Source organism: Ptychodera flava, chromosome 9 (genome assembly GCF_041260155.1).
Source record: "Ptychodera flava strain L36383 chromosome 9, AS_Pfla_20210202, whole genome shotgun sequence".
NCBI lineage: Eukaryota > Metazoa > Hemichordata > Enteropneusta > Ptychoderidae > Ptychodera > Ptychodera flava.
The window spans coordinates 30,098,453-30,121,525 of NC_091936.1; the positions used below are offsets into that span (position 1 = coordinate 30,098,453).

Sequence of the window (23,073 nt, forward strand, 5' to 3'; positions counted from 1 at the left end):
CTAAGAATATTCTAGGCGTACAAATGTATTGTTTTGACGACTTGTATATGAAATCAGTGAAAAACAAATCTACAACTATATTGTCTGACAAAACGCATCCACTGAATAGTAATTTCACTAAAATGAGGTCTGGTACCAGATACTATTCAGTAAGGTGCCGCACAAACAGGTTTAGAAATACTTTTGTACCCTCAGCAGTGAGAATTCTAAACCAATTTTCTAACAGGTGAAAAAAAAACAAACTCATTAATGGCTACTGTTAGAATTATTTTAAATTGTACTGTTGTTGATCGACAAGTGCTTTGTCTGTTATTTGGAACTGTGCTTTTTAATCTGTGTGATCTCTTTGTATTTTATCTATTGTGGAATATTTCTTTTTAGACTGTGTACACCACAACACATTTCCATTTTTTATATTGGATTAATAAAGGATATAATAAATAAAAAAATAACCCTAGATTTACAGATATTTGAAATTAAAAATGGCTGCCATCCCTGTGTGATCTCTACGGAGAATAATAAAATTTTCGAATTTCGAAAACTAAGCCGGTGAAAAGTTTTCTTACACCAAGACCTTTAAAATGAACCCCCACAAGTGGTAGATCAGAAAAGAATTGTAAAAGTTTGAGAGTCCGAATATCTGTCCCCGAGGCGCATTCTACCTTAAGTGAAAGTGACCTTATCACTGAGATATCTGTTTCATCACAATTATTCTCTACAAGGGCTATGTGTTTCTGATGTATTTGGCAATATAGTGATAATATGAATGATCATATGTGATGTTGTGCATTGGTATAGATTACCTGCAGACCTCCCACTTTTACTCCATAATTCACAATTTCACCACATTTGTCCCTTTTATCGCATCATTATACCTTATCATTATTATACGTTTAATTACTATATCAACACATTTTAATATTATAGCCAGGATTTATAGATGTAAAAGTGCATATCCATAACTTTTATATATTGATGCTATAATTGCGTGGTCAAGAGGAGAGTAAGTCAAGCTACAACTATCAAAGCCTGCAGTGAAAGATGGAACTCACAAAAACAAGACAAAACGCATTGTATAGGATAATTTTGCTCAACAACAGTTCGAGTTTTGAATAAAGTCTGTATCCTATTGAACCAATTAGAAAGTTCCTGTTGCACAAAGACTGCCTTCTTCAAGGTGAGGTCGTGCTTTGTTGATAATAGCTAAATCTTGACACGGCACGACATCGCAAAGTGCACCTCCAAGTATAAAGCAGTCTGTGCAACGTCAAAATGTGGTTTGTATCAAAATAAAAGAGGATTTTCTTGAAGCCGGGAACTCTTGTCGAGCAAACTTTTATATTCTCTACCATTTTTCATTGCTATGTTTTAACTAAATGATTTTGTTGCCAACTTTTGATGCTTTGTTTCGAAAAAAGAAAAGCGCGCACTAATCCTTTTTATACGAAGTAAAAACAGACGTTTTGAAAATGTAAAGATATTGTCCTTTGAGCATGAGTGATCATTTTTTGCCGTTTGAAACTCATATCAGGAAAAGTATACAAGCTAGAGTGGCAGATCCATCGCAAGAGGGCGCTCATTTCCTCTCTCCTCTCGAGATGAAAAAAATCTGACGAGACGAGGGTATGCTTATAGTTAAATTCCATATAAATCTACATTACTTTTCTCTTTTATGGCACCACTCTTGTCTTTTAATTTCAGACCAGTCCTTTGTCGTTTGCTGTACTTATTTATAGATATGTAGACACAACGCTTCATCTTGATTGTGGACGTATCAGCTGTCAAAGAAAAATCAAAGAAAAATGAAAAAGTCATTTGTACTAGTTTCGCAAATTAGCCACCTGACTGAAGGACACTTCAAGTACCTTTCCACAGGGAAGTGTGTTTGGTAATCAATTATGAATGAACCAATGCAGTTAGAAGGATATTTATCTCAGTTAAAGTTGACAAGTGAAAAACACATACGCAGCATAGGAACGTCCTTTGTCAGTCATGTATCATTATGGGTACTTTGTGTAAATTAATGTATCCTTTGTCAGTCATGTATCATTATGGGTACTTTGTGTCAATTAATGTATCCTTTGTCAGTCATGTATCATTATGGGTACTTTGTGTAGATTAATGTATATCTCAATTGTATGCAGTATACATCTAATATATTGTTTTTATTTTGCTATATTTTGGGAATATTTGGATGATACTTGATAAGTTAGAGAATTTTACTATAAATGACATCCAGACAAAAGTTTCCATACGCTGCAGACAAGGAGTTTTGGAAAATCTGGAAAGATTTGTAGAGAAAATCATTTTTGCTTGTGCCTTATGCCGGACAATCATTCATTAATTTTTTTGGTAATATTGTTCATCTCTTACCAAACTTTCAGTCCAACAACACAAAATTTTGTAAGGCAGAGAACTCTGCAGTTGTTAGTAGGAGTGTTACACAACTGAATTTTTTGCATTTTTTTACAGTTCATCAAAACTGCAACATAGAGTTCCGACGGTGAAAGGTAATTACACAGAGACACAATCTTTACATTCTTGAAGTGTTTTATTTCCAAAAATACTTCCTTATCAAAAAAAGCTGTTAGTACTTTTCTGTTTTACTTGAAAATGAAGCAACAAAAGTATCATTTCATGAAACCATAACATTAATATCAAAGTTACAGATGCACTTGTAAATCTAGAAAATCCTGGCTTAATAAAATGTGACGATATTATAATTAAACGTGTAATTAATAAGAGAATTAATATCCATGAGATAAAAGGGACAAATGTGGTGAAATTGTGAATGGTACACAGGAAGAAAGAACAGGCTGTCTCCAGCTAACCTGCATCAATAAAATGGCACAACTGTTTAAAGAAAGGAAAAGAAAGCTTTTAACCTGAATGAAATAAGGCATTTTGCCTATCCTGTGTACACCCCCCTCCACTAATGGATCAGTCCACGATCAGAATTTTCCATTAGTGAAGGATAGGTCAAATCAGTAAGCTGGGTAAATACATTTGGACATAGGGTTGCATATTTCGATATTGAATGCCCCAAAGTTAAAAGAGAAATTTCTGTAGTACAGATACGGCATAATTTTAAAGTCTGAACAGCTGTGGTTTGTGAAAAAGGTGGGAAAAAATCCTAGAAAATTGAATAAAGAAAATTACGATCTACAAAAGTTAGATATCTAAAGTTAAAATGCTATTAAATTAAAAAAACTGTACAATACTAACAATATTTTAAAATCCTATTGAAATGCATAGGGAACACTTATTTACAGTGAAGACGTAAAGTTTATATTACAAAAGTGATGCAAGTTTGTCCATCAGTTGAGATTGTGGATTTAACGAGACAAAACACTGGACTTGTGTTAAATGTACAGTCCCTTGCACCGGGCAGTATTTCAAGGTGTGAGAACCGGAATAGCAAAAATAAACTGCCTCTATATCGTCTGCTCTTAATGCATTTCTTAACAACATACATTTCTGCAAAAAAAATCATTATTGCCATGAACTGTAAAATTTTATCATCATTGACTGCATGGCACTTAACACTTTCACCACCTACTATAGCTATGGTATCACCCGCACTGATATTTCCAGTGTTGTGGGTTGGACAGGCCTATTCGAAATACGGGAGGTGGAAGGGTCAAGTTAATATTTAAAAATGACTAAAACTTGTTGAGATTCATTATTGCCTTAATTTTGCATATGAAATATGAAACAGAGAAAATTTAATAAGATCCGACGATCATAAAAAGATAGATTTCCCTGTTTTGTCAGTGCAGTGACAATTAAAATCATTTACATTACACTGATCTTTTAAGTAAAAAGATTTTCTTTCACTCTACAGATGGCATAGACTTTTGATTACCTCATTAAAAGACAAGTTCATGGCATTTGTAAACAAACTTACTTGATTATGCTAAGTTTCAAAAGTTTATTTTTACACATGATTGTCTGTTTCGTTCTTTTTAAAAAGCGGCCCTGTCAACATGATATTTATTTACAATACCAGAAATACATATTTGAGAGGTCAAAGTCAATACTTTTCTTCACATGAAATGTGACTTCCTTTTTTGGTAGGAAATTCCTGAATAAAACACATAGAACTTCATTGAATGACACGAAAAGTACAAAAAATATCATGATGTTGCCAATAAGCCGGTATACATAATTATCCTATGTAAAATGAAATCCTGTATCTTTCATGTTGTTCCACAGGAGTATACAGATATATCCTGAGTGATCCTGATTGGACAAGATAAAATGCAGGAATTTGATTGGACTAGACTAATGCTACACAGGAACTCAATTGATTACAACACTCAACAAAACTGAGTGAAATACTCTACCATGTTGTGATGCTAATGTCGCAAACCGTGACAGCTACCGCTTGATGGAAAATGTTACAAAATGTTGAATCAGTGATACGACTGTATTGTACGGAGTTGTCGCCATGGGACTGTCATTACAGGGAGCAACAATGATTAAACTGTCCCAACAAAATGACCCTATTGAAATTAAGTAACCCTTTGAGTGCTGCAATCTTTCCCACCCAAGTTTTATCACATTTTACAAATTTTTATGAATATTTCTGCTACAATTTTGATAATTTTGAACCAAATGGAAATAAATTTCCATTGGCTACAGTTTTCTATCAAAAGTTTGGGAAAAATTTGAAAAGAAATTGTCATGATCTGAAAAAAAATTGTCTGTGTTGTATTTTATAAAGGTGACAAAACTTGACTTTGGCACTCAAAGGGTTGAGAGTACTAAAGACGATGCAGTACTTATTACCACATGACACCCAGTCAACAGTTGAGGGGCATTTCACCCTCTCATCACAAAAAAATGGTCCAGTCTTTACCATTGCAAATGGTAAAGTTGGTCTTATAGATGCTGAAATGTGGATGCACATACAGTCAAGCTTTCATTCAAAACATAGAACACCGAATATGTCCATCATGACAAACAGGAATGCATTTGACATAAATGTAAATACACTGATTATACCGGCAGGCAAGAAAGCAGAAAAAACTCAGCCTCAACACAATGTAATGGCAAGAGAGTTACTCTGAATATATAAATCTCTCTGACTCGATGAACAAAATTTAAAATTTACGGATTTGAAATTTTTGAATTGATTTATCCGATATTGGTTTAATCACAAACATTTTCAACAGCTGTGTCTGATTACTCGGTGATTATAAAGCCCATGTAGCTAAGACTAGAGATAAAAGATAACATGTCTACAAAAAATATTGTAGACATTTTTTACAAAACTCAACATCTCTACTCTGAAGGTAAGTGACTCATATTCAAAGCAGAGGCCCTGGCTTCATATTTGTCTCACGGCAAAGCCAGCAATATTTTTGTCCACAGAGCACACCAAAGAAGATTATTTTTTCTTTACATGAGAAAATATGTATCCTCAATCTCTGCTCTCTCTGAATTTTTCACTGGTAATTTTGTCCTTGACCTTTACGGAGTGAAAAGAATCTACTGAACCATACATGCAGAAAATAGTGCAAATTAGAAATGTCAAACAACTGGCCCATTTTTTCAAAAATTTTGATTATTTCGTGATTTGTAAGACTTCTAACAAAACATGGCAGTAAAATTTGGAAAATGATCGATGAAAGAAAATTTCACCGTTGAGTTGAAACTAGAAATATGGTGATTCAAAAACGAGTTATTAAATATAAATGACTATTGCAAGTGTGAAATTGTAAATAGTGAATGAAACATACTACAAACAATGTTTCTGTGAAAGAAAATTTGGTATCTGGATCTTTGGCAGCACAAAGTTTTATTTCACTGTATTTTTCAGTCACAAAGTTAGGTGGAGTCCAAATCTTTTTTTTGCTTAAACAAAAGTGATCATTTTACTGACACTGAGGGCGCTTTGCATTCTCAATCCAAACTCGCAGGAGATCCCACAGCAGAAAAGTACCTCAAAAGTGGCCACTTTTCCTTCAATGTGACTACAGCTGATCCTCGACCGCAAACAGAAAAGATAAAGCAGATCTCTACATTGCACATTTGTTTTTTTCATGGTCTTCACATCCCTAACTTTACATACAGTGGAAAAACACCAGAGTCATAAACTACAGACATCTGGGTCTCTTCATAGGGCTACAGGGGGTGGGCTCTTTTCTGTTTTGCCGACAATCTCTGTCTTGGTTGCTACACCATCATTGGTCTTGTTCTGAGCGTCTTCTTTGTAGTTGTCTTGCACACGCTTCCTCTTGAAGAAGCCAGTCTGTGAAACAATACAGAAAGACATAAATCAGGTTCCTGTTTAATTAAAGTTTGGTAAGACTGAAGAACTAGGCCCAAAGAAGCTTCGGTACAATTTAACACTCTCTTAGGGGGATGTCTGTATTTCTTCACCATTACAGGCATCCACAGACATGCACTAATTTCTACCATGCACAGGATGTGGTCCAGTGTGTTCCAGGTGTAACTAAAGTTTTACATATTACAGTATCTGTTACAGAATTTCAGCAAAAGTGATATAATACTGTGCTTGGACTCTGTATAGAATTAAGCTTTTTTATCACTGTTCAACCCTCTAACAACCATGGCTTAGCCCATATCCATCATCATAAATGGCAAATGTGGACCTGTTTACAGGGAACTGGGGGTGAGCAGTTTAAGAGGAATTGCAGAGAACACATTAAACAGCAATGTATTTTGTCTGTCTGATTGTATGTTTGTTGGTTGGCGGTCTGTCTGTCTGAATACAGGAGGTGATGTCCTTGGACAATCTTTTCTGTATTGCATCCGCCAAAGCCTTTACCGATAAGGACTGCAATCCCGATGTGATTTGCGTTTAACCAGAGCAGCGACTGCTTCAAAGCTACTCTTCCCTCTATCTCAACATTTCAACTTTCAAACAGGCATTTGTCAGATATTCGTCATACATACAAGTCTGCATAATCACAAGCATCTTTGTATGCTACCTATGAACCACATGAGACTGGAAGATCCGTCACTCGAGGGCGCTCTCTGTGTGTCCTCAAGCATCGGATCTTTCGGTCTATGAACCATATATGATTACCAGTATTTAATACACTACACACAATCTTGTATTCAAATCATATGTAAATAACATAAATCTGATTGCAGCAGACTTACCTTCCACATGACGAAGATAATGAGGGCCAGTATGAGAAGTCCACAGATGATGGCTACAATGATGACCCAGATAGGAACAGGTAGTGTGCGGGGCTTTGGTTTGACTGGCAGAGCTATACTGAGAATCTGGAAAGTACAAATAAAAGATTGACAATGGTTTCAGAATGATAATATTTGCCGATTAAAATGTAAACTCTGATATTTTTATTCACACTTTAACTTTCTGTGTTCTTGTGGTTCTTCATTAATATACCTGACTCTTATATTATCAATGGGAGGGGTGAAAAAAAGGGGGCATGGCTGCAATCACTGATTTTCCAAATGTCATCAAAGACTGCATTTAAACTTTGGTCACACCATCTTGCAACTTGCTTTTGGGGTGAAAAAGGGCAAGATGCAAAATTGTTTGCAGCACTCAGGGTTTCAAGTCATGAGTGGAGTATTTTAGAACCACTTCAAAGTTTCAAAGTTCAAACTCACCTCTGCCTCACCGGATGGAAAATAATCAGGTACAATGTTGTATGGCATGCTGTTAACTTCAACGTTGGCTACTGATCTAATGTCCGTCTCATCATGGCCAGCCTGAAAGAAGTCAGAGAGAGAGAGAGAGAGAGAAATTTTATTATTCAGTGTCAAAAAACTTCCTATCTGTTGCTAATCAGTTAATACAATTATGTTTAATACCTTTCATATTTTATGAAAACCATTGAGTGTTATTCACAATTTCATGTAATTTGACAACTACCACTGACAAAATATCAATGAATTACAGAGATTTACACTCAGATATGAACGCTATTGAAGACAACAAAGACAAAAACTCTGGCTTTTGCGGAGATGCTGCTGCAGTCACAAATAAGAAAAGTCCTTGACCAATGATGTTTACGATATCTAACAAAGAACGTGGTTTCTCAGAAATTGTTTTGTTTGTTACTAATTCTTGCTTTTGCCGTCTCTGCTACAGAATGAGGCTTTGTAGGACTGTATGGGGTCAAACTGTGTCACAGTTGGACATATCACATACCTTGATCAGCGTATCCTTCCACAGCCTTGCTCTGATTTGAACGTTGGCAACTTCATCGGTCTTGAGAGCGAAGTCAACGTTGCATACAATGGGTACACACTTTGCTGATTTACAATCCTGTTAAAAAAAAAACCCAACAAAACTAGTTCATGAGGCAGGAGGCAGGAACATTTCCATGTAATGTAAGTACTAGTATAGTATGGGGCTGCTGCCAAAAAAAATTTCCAGACATTGCAAAATTGATACAAAGAGTTTGCAAGATAGTGGGTGATGTGCAGCGTGCTTGGAAGGTTATATCTGATTGGGCGATTGTCTCTATTCACAGCAACTTAGGGAGTCTATTTGTATTATTCAATTATAACGGTAAGATTCAGCCACCCAACTGGATAACAGCTTCCGAGACACTGCACATCAGCCCTGAAACGTTGCATCCATGACAATGTCTGTGCTGGACCAAAGGCAGCCATTGTTCCTACATTGAACAAACTTCAACACAAAAGTGACTTTTAGTTTTCCTGATCAAAAATGTACGTAAGAAAAATCTAACTCACCACTGAAAATTTGGCTTTCTCTAAATTCTCGGCTCTTCTGTGTCTCTCCGCTCTAATTATTGTGGCTCTCTTTGTCATGTTTGTTGTCACAACTACACCGTTGGTCTGAAAATGTGCATTCATCAAAAGAAAATGTGAGGAAAAGGCCATGAATGAAAGTATATCATTCTATGATAAGACTAGAGTAGCCATTTTCCCATTGTGTGATCATAAAATACAGCATTATAATTAAGAGGAGTTATTAAATAAAGCAAATGCTTTGTAATCTTTTTTATAGGATAAGCACGATGTTAAAAATAAAAGAGATTCGACCAATTCCATTCTCAATCTTGTTCCTCAGAACAATTACTTCATATAAGGATATTGATGAAACATACTAGTATTGTGTTTTGGCTAGAAAACATTTACAAACTAGAAAGTAGACGAGCAAAAACTCCTTTGAGGCCAAAGAAATTGTTAATAAAGTTTTAGCAGTACGTAGAGTCCACTGACATGAAAACATTCGATAAATCGATTGCAAGTTCGTGTAATTGTCAAAAAAGAAAATAACTTCAACAACTTATTTGTGTCATGAATTCCTACCTTGACGTTTTCTGGGTTTAGGATACCATGTGTATCACAAGCAGATCCACCTAACAGCTGGACATCAAGCAGATACAGCAGATGCTCACCATTTGGCGTGTAGGCTGGCCAGTGGATTTCAATCCTAGCACCGTCAATAGCACTGGGACCTAAGTTACGAACCTGGGCAGAGATGAATTTGCAGATTAAAGTTAAAATTGGCAAAAGTTATTGTATACGTTACAAAGTTTTTTCCTTGAGAGTTCCCCCAATACCCTCCCTCAAGAAGTTTCCCCCGTATCCTCTGCAAAAGCTAAACACTTCATAAATGATTATTTTTGAAGAGCATTGAAGAACATTATTACAATGTTATCTGGGTGGTCATACAGAGATATGAGATTGATACAGGGAAGTAATGTGCTCAGTCTGGTAATCGTTCAAGTTCATGTACAGTACTCGTGCACGGTATTTTGATTACAACAAAACATAGCTTGCATGCACAAACAAACAAGAAAATCCTTTGAAATAGAATTAAAGGCATGTTCTTACTATGTGAACTCATTCTCACCTCATAAACATGGTTGACTTCTGGTCCGATGTCATCCTCGTGCTCAATAAGGAAGTCTGGAGACAGGGGACGTGGCTTGTAGGTAATTCTTTCTGGAACTGAATAACTGGATCAAAAGAAGACAGGATATTATAAATCAAGTAACGATAAGGTGAAATCTAAAATTCAAAGATACCAGAGTTTAATGATAAAATGAAAAGCGACACTGGCATTCCAGTTGCTGAGCTCAGAGTGTCATAAAGATTCACAGAGCATTGACAACAGCGCCACCGTACAAATTGCACGCTAATTCTTTTGTTTTTTTGTTTGAATCACAATACTCACCCTGTGAATGAGACGTCAGCTGCCACCTTGACTGGCAAAGACTGATACACAACATTATCTTGCATCGTGTTAGGTTCCTCTGGGTTTGTACTATGTACATGGAAAAGGAAAAAATTATTTGCAACATTTTCGAGATGTAGTTTTTCCTCACAGTGAGAGATCAGTAAAGATGTACTTTACATAAAGAAATACTTATGGGTGTCGTGAAAGAGACATGTGTGTCCATATATTTGTAAAATTAAGATGTCCCCCCCCCCTACAAAGTTAAAACAGTCTGCTCTGAAGAGATAGGTCGTATCAAATCATGGGACCTCTTTCAACTGAATAAATACTATCTGTTATCTACCATTTGCTGCTTTCACCCATTTTGTTTTTCTCAAATTCATATATTCCTACTTTCTGCTTCCATTTTCAGTATCATGTAATGAAACCACACACCATCTTTATGAAAATGCTGACGCTCAAAGTTAAGTGAAGTCGGGAGAGATTTTGTACCTGTTTGTGGTGATGACGACATCAATCACTTTGTCGGCTTCCTTCATACGTGCAGTTGACAAGGTGAGGGCAAAAAGCACCTGAAATTGAGAGAAATTTTGAAAAAAAATTATTAAAAACTTTGCAAAAGAACTAACTTGTGTAACACATCAGATGGTAGGCATGACATTAAAGGGAATTAACCTTACATCACTGACCCAGTTTTTCCTCTCACAGGAAAACTAAACATCCCCCAGAGGATGTGATGGAGACACAAAACTCCCAATTAAAATTTTTCTATAAACATGTTAAGTTCTGCCATTTAAAAAGCGATATGAAACTGATGTCTGCATATCTTGTATTGATTCAGATCACTGCTCAAAATTGTTTCGTCACCGTATTTCTATGTCATTATACAGTGGGTGCTTATCGTATCCTTCCCTTCCTGTTGACACTTCTGAAAACACAGGATGCTGAATATTCAGAGTAATTCACGTTTCTGTGTTTTTAAAATTTAACAGCACAGTTTTTTCCGCAGCAAACATATTAGATCAAGTCTGGCTACACCTAAATGGGGGGTGGGGGGGCTGATTAAACCTGGCATTCGTCTGGAACATAAAGCAGCAGTATTGAAATACTACGGTGAAGTAACATCCTGGATTCCAGGAAGATTTGTGTTCAGACAAGGATACATGTATTGAATTCACACTGCACTCTTACTATGTACAGCAAATCAGTAAAACTTGCGATATCAAAGACATATCAGATGAACACTATGCTGACAAGACAGTTCACAGCTCTTGTCTTGCTTACCAGTCATCGCAATTACTATGCTTGCAAATATTTGGGGTATGATAGCGTTGAATAACAGCTTCCTGACAGAAAATAGATAATTTACTTTATAGTGTTGACGAGGTCAAATTTCAAACAGTCAAGAGTCATCAAAGCAGTTCACTTCCTTATGAGGTTTTTTACATGTAATGGAGATTAAGGTATGAATCTTTTAAACAAACACTTCAAAGTTTCAAAATTGTGCCACAGAAAAGTTAAAAGTTCTCTCTTCTACCACAAAGAATGAGAATTAGAGCTCAATTTGAAAATTTTCATCACTGAAAATCAATTATGCCTCAAATTTACCAAGATTTGAAATTCAAAATGGCCGCCATATTTCCTACAACAACTCCATGAGGAAAAAATCAAATCTTCAGTTTCCACCAAAATACTAATATGAAGACCTGGATTGTAAAGACTTATTTTTCTCAGCAGGTTTTGCATTGAGTCCACAAAAGCTGTAGACCGGAAAAAAATTGTTAGATTTTAAGAGTGTTTAAAATCTGTCCCTAAGGTGCACTCTGCCTATTTACAAAGGATGTCAAGATGGAAAGGAAGACGTAAGTGAAAAGAACAGTGGACTCCCTTGGCCGGTGAACTCGCAGACAGTTTCATGCTTTGATGATTGCGCAGTTCAGATCCCTTTTGACAGCATCATTAGGAGTCCATAAGTTCTCTTTCCTATTAGAGTGTATCAACTGCCACTGAAAGCTGCTTGTTAGCGTCGTTATCGGGCCACTCTCACATCAATAATTCAAAAACGCTCATTTGCTATTATTTTTTTTTCTCAGTCGACAAGCTACCATGCACAAATCACCCCTAAAAAAATCAATTATTCAATGAGAATTGGCACTCATTTCTGATTTTCTTTTCTTCATCTTATAGGGATACGCATTCATTCTGAAAGATCTATTTTTTTCCCTTTCTGTGCATCACCTAAGACTGCAGAACGAAAAACAGACCTGCTGCTTCATATCGTAGGCATGAAATGTTGAAATTCAAAATGTCGTTATAGCCTTATAGTAATCCATTGATTCAATTTTGTCCTACTATTGTTGGTACGATATTTCATCAGAAAAGACAAAAGAAGTTTCACTTCAGTGAATCATTGCTGACACTTTCACAACGACTATTTTTATGAGAGATGTAATTTCACACCCCAAGAATAAGTTTTGAAGATCACATTTTGTTTGTAACCTAGGTTGGATTGGCATGTAAACTGTTAACAAGTCTACTGACGGCCATACAAATCAATTTGCTTTCTGGACGTGATGCTGACACCCTGGAAACCAGACGGCAATCTATTTTTCATGTCTTGAGACTGTAAACTTCAGCAGACAACAAACTTGGCCAAAGTCCCAAGAGCAAAAGGAGATGCTTCCTTTTGAATTTTATTAAAGTAGTATCCGCCTTGAAAGTGAAAGACTGAAACCTTTGCTCAAACTTTCCCCAAGGAATGTTTCAACTATTTTATCTTTCAAAATCAAGAATAATAAAAATTGGGGGTCACAGTACAAGTTTTGGTACTGGAGAGATAAATTACACAAGATTTACCAAGATTTGAAATTCAAAATGGCCGCCATCCCTGTTTTAACTCTATGGAAAAAAATAAAATTTTCGATTTTCGAAAAACTATGATAAGTTTTTCTTTCTCCTTGGGCTTCAAAATGAGCCCCCACAAGTGGGTGATCAGAGATAATTGGAAAAGTTTGAGTCTAAATATCTCTTCCTTAAGGCGCATTCTACCTTAATTCAAACTAACACAGAATACAGGTGAAGAAATCTAGCCAGTGACAGTAGATGGAGACTTACCCTGTGATTTGTCTGCAGCGGATTACCAGACTCAGTGTTGCAATATAATGTCATGCCGGTTTCTTCACGAACGTGCACACATGATATAATGTACTCCTGCAGACAAAAATAACAACAGCGGTACTGAGCTTTTTGTATACATTAAATAATTTTTTGAAAATAAATGATACAGCTGGCAGTGCACTGGTTTGATTTTTTACAGAAGAATGGGAAAGGAGGACCTAGGGAGCGCACTTGACGACAGATAATAGATTTCGATTTGACTATGTAGGACAGGATGACTACAGTTGATAAAGGAAGGACTGTGTCAATAAGTACCCTTTCTGTGCCACAGTTTGCTTTTTCTTTGCTATGACAGGACTGTACAATGTGGTTGAAAGAGTCAGTAGAAAATAGATATCTGACACCGAGCTTCACTGACATACATGTAGGAAGAATTGATGATATGGAATTGGAGGAAAGTAATTCAATGAAATGACACAAACGAAACAGGAAACACAACATTTTAAGTTGATGAAGAAAGAAAGAAAGAAAGGCACTTCCTGTCTTGGCTGAACGAAAACGACAGAAATGCAAGGCCATCTTGATGCCTAGTATCTAGCCCTCATTTTCAAAATTCAACTTTGACACATATCTTTTGAGTTTGCAACTAAGGATAGATAATGAATTAGCCATCTTGAGAAAATCAGAGAAGCATTAAATTACACATTTTCATCCAAGTTTACAGAGATAAAGTGCAGTGGTAATGGTTCATATATCATACCGTGTTGTCCAGCTTTTCTTTTCCATCATAGTCAAAGCCGGGAGGCAGTTGCACAACCACTTCCCACTCAAAGGCGTCTTCACCGTTGTTTGTGAGGTCGACGATAAGTTTGACAGGCTCAGTACTGCCTAAGTATATTTCATCAGCATCTCTGGTGAGAACAGATTGGAAGGAAACAATGATTATTGGACTGCAGATAGGCATTGGATTGATCTGTGGCTTGTTTCACTTGTGTGATGTAGGTGACAAAGACATATCGCAAAGATCACCAGAAAAAAGCAAACGGCAGAAATATTTAAATTTAATATTGTATGTATGTATGTATGTATGTATCTATGTATGTATGTATCTATGTATGTATGTGCTTAAGTGTATGTATGTATATATGTATGTATGTATGTATATGTATGTATGTATGTATGTATGTATGTATGTATGTATGTATATATGTATGTATGTATGTATGCATGTGTGTGTTTATGTATGTACTTATGTGTATGTATGTATATATGTATGTATGTATGTATGTATCTTTGTATCTATGTATCTACGTATGTATCTAATTACGCATGTAGGTATGTATATACAGAGTTTGCGTTTACGCAAAAATCGTGCGTATTTACGCATTGAAATTGACTCTCTACGCATGTTTCTCATCGTTATGCGTTTTCTATACGCAAAGGATAACACCGAAAGCACTCCCCACGACTGAGCTTAGGCGACAACCAGACGAAATTTGTTGCAACACATTTCTGTCAATCACTCATTTTGTGTAGAAAGTTTCGGATTCTCTGGGCGTTGTCTGAAAAAGCGGCATCGTAGTCCATACATTATCACGTTAGGCACGTTATCATGTAAGCTGTGCCTATGAATTATGTTGCTAATTTTCAGGCGAGTGATAGTTTCTGAAAGTGAGTGATTGACAGAAATGTTGCGACAAATTATATAAATGCCAACCGTGCACGATCATCGCGTCTCGCTGTTCCCAAATTTTGATCAAGCACACATGCAGCATGGCGTCGAAGCAGACAAATCTGTTTTAATTTCTTTCAACTTTGCTCTACGAGTCCGTGAAAAAAATGATTCATTGGTAGAGCTCGTCGGAATCCCGATAAATTTTGAACACTGCAGAAGTGTCTGGATGGTAACTGGTCGTTCAGGCATCAAGTCATTTCGGCCCAAGTCGTTTCGGCCTCTCAATTTCCGGCCCCAAGTCACTTCGGCACCGCTACCCAAGACGTTTCGGCATCTGTGTTTCGATTTTTTTTCAAACTATTTAGTAATTGACTGATCCGTCATATTCGTAAGCGTGACCTTTGCGTTCTGACCATTACTTTATGTGCATTTTGTGTAAATTTTGCCGTGCTGTTTCCTCACCGCTTTCAAACTTTTTCAGTGTCGGCGGCTATTGATATCGATAAACTTGTGTCACAGATTTGAAAATGATATGAAGTTTTTTCTTACGGTCTCTTCCCATGTTCTCACAAAGATTAAGCATGTATGTGAATGTTAGTTGACACTATACTTTTTAGTACTTTGATTTGTAACATTACGCTCCAGCGCTAGTTCCCACAGGTAGCCTTCAGCGGTGTCGAAACGTCTTGGGTTGCGGTGCCGAAACGACTCGGACTTGGGGTCTGAAATTGGAAGGCCGAAACGTCTTGGGCCGATACGACTTGGTGCCGAAACGTCCAGAAACCGTCTGGATAAGCTGCCATAACTCTAACTTTTGGGTTGCCCGAAGTGTTGTGACGGTTACATGTATACAATTCGCTGTTATGTTTCAACATTGTTCAAGTTGTTCGTTAAACTGTTTTCATTAAAATAATGTTACATCGTACAATCCGAATATGTAGTGTAGGTTTATTCAACGGCACATTGTATTTTACTGTCAGTTTTTTCATCAATCGAGTGCGAAAGTGAAATTACGCACTCAAATCCAGCCATTACGCAATTTTAGCAGACTAATGCGTATGCCGTACGCCAGGAGAAAAAATTCACCGCGAACACTGATATATCTGTATATGTATGTAAAAGGCACACAAAACAAAACACACAAGCTGACATGCACAATCACTGCTACTCTGATGTCCTCCATTGCATTATTGAGTAAAAAGTGTGACGTTACGCAGAGCCAGATCATTGTGTTTACACCATCACAAGAAGCAGCCATAGTACTGGAGGATATTTTCTGAGATTCATATTTTGCAGTTAAAATGGGACATGAACGTTTACCCCGAGGTAGTAAAATCTACCTACTCATTAATCGATGCAACAATTTACTTTATTTTTGGTGAGCTCAGGTGGATAATTCAATATTTTTATCACGATTGGAGGGAAATTGATGAGCCCCACGAGGTCTGTTTGGTTTTGTCTGTTTAGTAAATGCATTCTGCATAGCATTCCATTGTTGGCTGCAAGCTAAATGAAATGCTTGATAAGCCAATGGACTGATAATTGGTAAACAGTAGCCCAAGCAGAAATGGTGACTGCTATGATTGTGTGAACTACAAACACATAATACATGTACAGATTCATGTGTGACTATCACGTGTACACAAACACATACACACATGCAGTAACGTTTACTAAATACACACATACATGTACACATATGTACATACATACGTACCTACATACACATATACATGCGTACATACACAAGTACATATAGTATGTACATACTTTCATACATACATATATACATACAAACATACATACATACATGCATACATACATACATGCACATATACAATTCACATGCAAAATCTTCATTTACGGATTATATTTGACAGAAGACAAACTTTAGTATGAAAATCCACCTTTCTGTGCCAGGAAATGGTTGTCACACAAACACTTTGATTTACAAGCACTGCACTGTCAATGATGTAAGACATCTGGAGGTTGCTATGATAAAAACAAGATATGTAGACTTACATTTTAGCGTCAAGCTTTAGATCTGGAATACAAATTCGGTCATCTCCACAATTATTCTGAATATATGCCTGGATAAAAAAAATTACACAAAATAGGAAGATATTTAGAACAGGATTTTTCATTTGCGGAAATATTATAACAGAAATAGTTTTTTCATTATCATGTAAATTGGATGATTATAACTGAGGTCTCCATTTTGCCTTTTAAATCTACTAACTCTAATATTTCCCAGAACAAATATAATATTTTATAGAAAAAGAGAACATTTGATGTACTGCTTCGTTTTCCCAGGGCTGCTACTTATTAAGAATATGCAGTACTGATTTTTCGAGATATAAAATCACTTTTTTAATGAGTTTCTACTATCTCTTGCCCCTTGCCTGGTGCAGACGGCAATGTCAAAAATTTTTGCAATTTGATGCTATTAATGGCAAAAATATCACTGATTAAAGTCCCCCCCCCCCCCCCCCCCCCCCCCCCCCCCCGACTGCCAATTTCATTTACGTTTTCAAATAAAAAATGTTCAAAATTGATTGTTGGATAGGTGTAGAGTTGAGTACCCTACAGATTGGTAATGAGTTCAGTGGAACTCACACAGACGTTGACTAGCAAAGCCATAAAAGTGTGTCAAAATCACTGCAGAGCGGTTATAGAGGATAAATTCATAACCTTTCCTATACTGACTAGAACTTTCGAAGAGAAACTGCAAAATTTGTAGCGAGCTTTGTCAAGTAAATTGTACTCTAATTCTCCTTAAAATATCCCTAACAATTATATCAGAAGACAACAGAAATGGTACAGGGTTTCCAACGTCATTTAACTATCTTTCCAAAGCTAAGCAGACACAGTGTCTGTCATTGATATGTGTTGATGAATTTCATAAAAAAATATGTTAAGAACTTTTGATTGTTTGGTTGACAGAAAAGACAATCTAGTCTCCTTTGCTTTAGTTTTTAATTTCCACACTTCATGTGCCCAACATGAACAACTGTCACAGTATTCGAAGAAATACTTGTTAATGAAGTACTGTACCTGTGTTTTGACTTTCAGTGGGTCGTACTGGTTGAGCACTGGAGTCAGCCCATTGGGTCCTATGGTTGCACCATTCTCCACGAGTTCATAGGTCATCTCCATAGCAATGGGTGTATACTGGTCAGTGAACACATCCTGTGAAATAAAATGACAACATTGCTGAATACAAAACAGTAAAATATAAAATGCTAAAAACAAAAGCTTTTCATAGCATACCAATAAAACTATTTATCATTTACAACTATGTACAAACTATCTATAATGTACTGAATTGGAAAAAAGCAGCAAATTATTTTTTGTAATATTTTTTTACGAGAATCCATCAACAGTAGTGTTTGATTTTCATTGCAGTCACAAGTAATTTGATGCAATTTGATATTTCCATCCTAAATAAATTTTTAAAAAAAGTTTTTTTGTTTTAATGTCTAAGATTTAACAGCCACTTAGTGAAACAGAACTCATCACAATCAGGCACAGCTATCACCATGACAGCAGTAGAGCAAGCTATGGGAATGTCGCTAAAGCTATTTTCAGATTCCTGCCACAGTGCCAGTTCTTCCTTAGGGTATACATGTACCATCCAGGTTATTTTTAGATTCATGCCATGCAGCAGCACCGATCTGTGCACAAATCTCAACTAGCGTGTAGAACTTCTTACATGATAGACACACCTTATTGATGGAGTGATTTTCAAACTAGAAAAAAGAAAATCCTTAATCTCAATGCTGACAAAGCAAAGCATATTTCTTACTCGCCATACACTGAGAAATAATGAATTCAAAATTGACCATAATTTCAAATCAGAGTAGCTAGAACGCTGGACAATTGTCATGTTTCATGAATAAACTCCACGATAATGCCACTTTAATGGAACAAAACAATTTATCAACATTACTTTTCAATGCACCACTGATGCTATCCCATGAGACATTTAACAGCCACCTTACCCTGAGAAAAATCTTCGTGTAGGCACACCATTTTTGGTCTGGAGCTTCCAGTTTGATCACCTCTGTGTGTTTAGTCGATGTCGTCGCTTGGAAATAAGCTCTCTTTTGGTGTTCCTTGGCAGTATCCAGAACAGTGGTAAATGAAAGCTCTGAAAAAAAAAAAACAACAATGAGAACGTTGACTAGAGATGTTTTGCAATGTGAGAGGAAGTACTGAGGCAAAAAAGGAAAAATCCACTGCAAGCCCTGAACATTGCACTTGAAAAATGCAAACAAAATCTTTAAAAATTTGTGACCTTTTTTTTTCATTTGTATGTTCCTGATAAGTCTTTGCTACAGCCCCATTATTTTCTACAGCAAACTCTGAATTCTATTACAGGGATGCAGGGTGAAAACAACTCACCCCACCAAAACAAAACTTTGGTACATCCCTATTGTTTTCAGTATGCTGGTTAAAGCCATATATCAGCACATGGGTCGAAAAAGGTAGCATATGACTGAATTGATATTAGAACTGATAACAAATTGGTATACTGAATGTGGTCAGTGTGAGTTGTGGAAATATCATAGTCATGATTTGTGATCTATAATGACACTCTCCCGAGACAAGGACTCTATTTTCCAATCAGAGTTACTCCCACAAAGAAATGAAACCAACCCAAAGTAATGTATTGGCTACATTTCCGTTACATTAAACAATTACAATTTAATTAATTTGAATTGTTTCCTTAACTAAAAGTGACACAGAAAACCAAACGCTCTCCAAATTGCCACGTCCATCTGCTTTTCTGTGGCCACGCATTGTGCACGCATCACCAATTTGTGCTGTGGGAGTTGGTGGCTGAAAACGAACGCAGCTGGTGGCGCGTGAATTTCCCCTGCACAAATTAGTGGTTTGGTTTTTATCTTTTGTGTACATTTCCAAGAGGAACGAGGGATGGCGATTTGCCGAGACTTTAAAGTAATCCATAAAATGTCTGATTTTGCAGATGAATATCACACGGCAACCTGAAATGCCCCGACACCTTTTTTAATTTATTACAGTCTCCCTCTCTCTGTTTTTATCAGCTCAATCAAACAATAAAAAAAACACGACAGATAGCGTTTAGCCCAGACCACTCCATATATCAGAGTTTTTTGTACACAGATTGCAATACAGAAAGGACAAAATGAGGACATATTGTTGTTAATTTGTCAATATATTTTTAAAAGCCCCCTTTGTTCTAAGAGGAAACTATTTATTACTTTTTACATTTACTAGATATAATTCAAAAAACAAAAGTAAGCTCCTATTTTCGTTGCAGTCATTTTTTATCCTATATTGTAAAACCACAAAGACTTGCATTTAAATTATTCAGAAAGTAATAATGATCAGGTAAAGAAACTATTTATTACTTTTTACATTTACTAGATATAATTCAAAAAACAAAGTAAGCTCCTATTTTCGTTGCAGTCATTTTTTATCCTATATTGTAAAACCACAAAGACTTGCATTTAAATTATTCAGAAAGTAATAATGATCAGGTAAATTTAAAATCTGATGAGAAATCCACGCATCCTTTTCTTTTGTTCCACTGTAATCAGCTTCTTGGTTGTCATAGCAATTCCACGTCGCGCATAGTATAAATTCGCGTTTCAGGAAGTTGACCTGACTTATGGCTGAACGTGAAAACGATCCTTTATTCCCTTTGATTAATGGAAACATTTCAACATTACCGTTTTGCGTCCTGATTCAATGGATTATTAGATCAGGACAAACAGAACTTTTTATACAGCAACGACAATGTTAGTCGGTTTAAAAGCTAAAAGGCCTTGTGCAACAGCTAATGCCTTTTAACAGGGAACAATATACCTCAATTTAGGAATATCAGATTAAAACGAAAAAGGAACCGGCTAAGTGGTTAAAGCCCATCACTTCAAAATGACAAATGGGCCTAAACCGAACAAGACTGGCCTGATTGGATTTTCAAAACCCTCCACGATTATCAGTATTACAGTTCAAATCCGCCTGATTGATGATGAGTTTAGAATACAGATTATTGTTTCCTCCCTATACACGCTGTCTCTCTCTCTAAAAATTGACGATTTTGTATGCCCCTGTCTCTTGGGTAGAATTTGGAATAATTTTCCCATTAGCATGTAAAAAATTTGGATGGTAACCACCTAATCTGAATGTTCTTTCATTCCGTTATCTCTTCTAACTTATAAATAAATATCACTATGAGAAAAGTTTTGCCCCCTGGAGGGGAAGGACAAGAGAACATTCTGGTATCCTGAGCAACTGAATGCGATCTGCATCAAGTTTTTACTGATGACAGTGACATTTCAAATCTTTGATCTTCTTTTCAAAGTAAAAATCTGCTAGTTGGAAGAAAAACCTAGTAAATTTTGTTGGCAAAATTTAATGCTCATGAAATGAAAAACATTCTTTTGTTTGTGACAAGAATGTCAATTAAATGCCATTATTGCAATTCGATGCATAAACAAACTTGCTATTCTCCTTGTACATTGTCTTTCACATATGTTTCTATTTTCAATGTGTTCCTGCTTTCAACAATAAGTGCAAACATTCAATGTACAAGTAGGTCTTTGAATCCCCCTTCCCCCAAAACACACACACACACACACACACACACACACACACACACACACACACACACACACACACACACATACACACACAGAACATCTCACACACAATATCTTGCTGCATCGAGAAGTTTGACCTTTGTCACATGTTTTTGTGGTGCAGAGTCCATTGAAATTTTGCCGAAAGACTTTATTCCACAGATATGAATATTTATCAGCATGCCACAAGAATGCACGGGAAGCATTTTTGATTGATGGTGGTTTTATGTTAAAGAAGAGAACACTCGTCTAAAACAATGAATTGAGCGAGCAGAAACGCAATGTTTGATCAATGAGGAATGATAGTGATACAGATAATGATCTGGCATTTGAATTGCTGTGTGTGATAGATGACGCAGGGTTTTTTGAGAAAAGACCTATTCTAGAATAAAGCTGAGAGGAAAGAATAGGCGAAATGTACAAATAACAAATTATGAAGAGTATGCATTGAAACTGGACGAACATTGACGGAGACACAAAAGCTCAGCATTGAGTGATGGTCAAGGCAACGAGTACACGTGGTTGAGAGTCGCAAACCATAGGCATATTTCAATAGGGTATTTTAATATTGTGTGAGATTTTCAAAGCCATGGAAGCCGGTGTTTTGTCATGGCACATTTTGACGTTTTATGATGCAGTATGAAACATGAGAAATGGAAACCTGAGGGTCAACTGACCATCATCTCAACATGGGGTATGAGTTTCTGTGGGGAGTACACATTGGGTAATATACAACATGTATGATTTTTACAGAGCTATACTGTGTTTCATTTAACGATAGAAACTTGGCAATTTGATGCTTTTTTCCCTCTGTCAAGTTTAATTTTGGCATGTAGCAATGACCGTTGTAGTAAGGTCATGTGACTTCAGATGAACGAGTGCACAAACAGCAATGCTCCGCAGTGGTCAGTGAACACATTCTCTTGATCTTTCCGATCAATTTTTTGTTGAAAATGCCTTTGAGCTACCTTAACTCAAAATATTTAAAATATTCCATATTTCTAAATCATGTTATACATGCAAAAAATATCAAAATTTAGTTTTAAGATTTGACATCTGAGGAAATACATTTCTTAGCAATGAAAGACTGTGTTTGACAATTCTTTTTGCACTATCTGGAATTTGACGACCAATGACAGAAGCAGATTCAGCTTGATGGACAAAAACACTGTGGCATCACAGTTATGGTGTTATCTAGAACTTGACTACGTTCAATAAACTTTGCAGCACATACTAACTTCGATGAACAACGTGCATCACACACATGAGAACAAAAGACATTGCAAATGTTGACGGCTTTGATAAAGTGTTCCATTGTGTACGGGGCTTTCCGCCAGAAACCACCTGGACCGCCGAGACTTCACACTTGAGTTTTTTCACTCTTTCATTTAATGTGCACACTTTTCTTGATTAATTTGATTTCTAGAGTAATAAAATGCCGGATTCAAATGATTAATTGACTGATTGATCGACTGATTGATTGAGGC

General features: G+C 36.4%; 1 protein-coding gene across 2 annotated transcripts in view; it reads right to left on the bottom strand.

Moving 5' to 3' along the window:
* Positions 1 to 2,532: 2,532 nt before the first annotated feature.
* The window catches only part of LOC139140622 (integrin alpha-5-like), a 56,794-nt gene continuing 36,253 nt past the window's right edge, over positions 2,533 to 23,073 (bottom strand). For both annotated transcript variants that reach the window (XM_070709983.1, XM_070709984.1), the window contains 14 exons: positions 18,959 to 19,107; positions 18,012 to 18,146; positions 16,980 to 17,047; positions 14,043 to 14,193; positions 13,280 to 13,375; positions 10,658 to 10,737; positions 10,163 to 10,252; positions 9,839 to 9,944; positions 9,292 to 9,453; positions 8,710 to 8,814; positions 8,159 to 8,275; positions 7,615 to 7,716; positions 7,135 to 7,260; positions 2,533 to 6,256 (listed from right to left, as the gene is read on the bottom strand). In XM_070709983.1, coding sequence (XP_070566084.1) covers positions 6,122 to 6,256; positions 7,135 to 7,260; positions 7,615 to 7,716; positions 8,159 to 8,275; positions 8,710 to 8,814; positions 9,292 to 9,453; positions 9,839 to 9,944; positions 10,163 to 10,252; positions 10,658 to 10,737; positions 13,280 to 13,375; positions 14,043 to 14,193; positions 16,980 to 17,047; positions 18,012 to 18,146; positions 18,959 to 19,107 — 1,622 coding nt within the window. In that variant the 3' untranslated portion in view covers positions 2,533 to 6,121. The remainder of the gene's footprint in view (positions 6,257 to 7,134; positions 7,261 to 7,614; positions 7,717 to 8,158; positions 8,276 to 8,709; positions 8,815 to 9,291; positions 9,454 to 9,838; positions 9,945 to 10,162; positions 10,253 to 10,657; positions 10,738 to 13,279; positions 13,376 to 14,042; positions 14,194 to 16,979; positions 17,048 to 18,011; positions 18,147 to 18,958; positions 19,108 to 23,073) is intronic.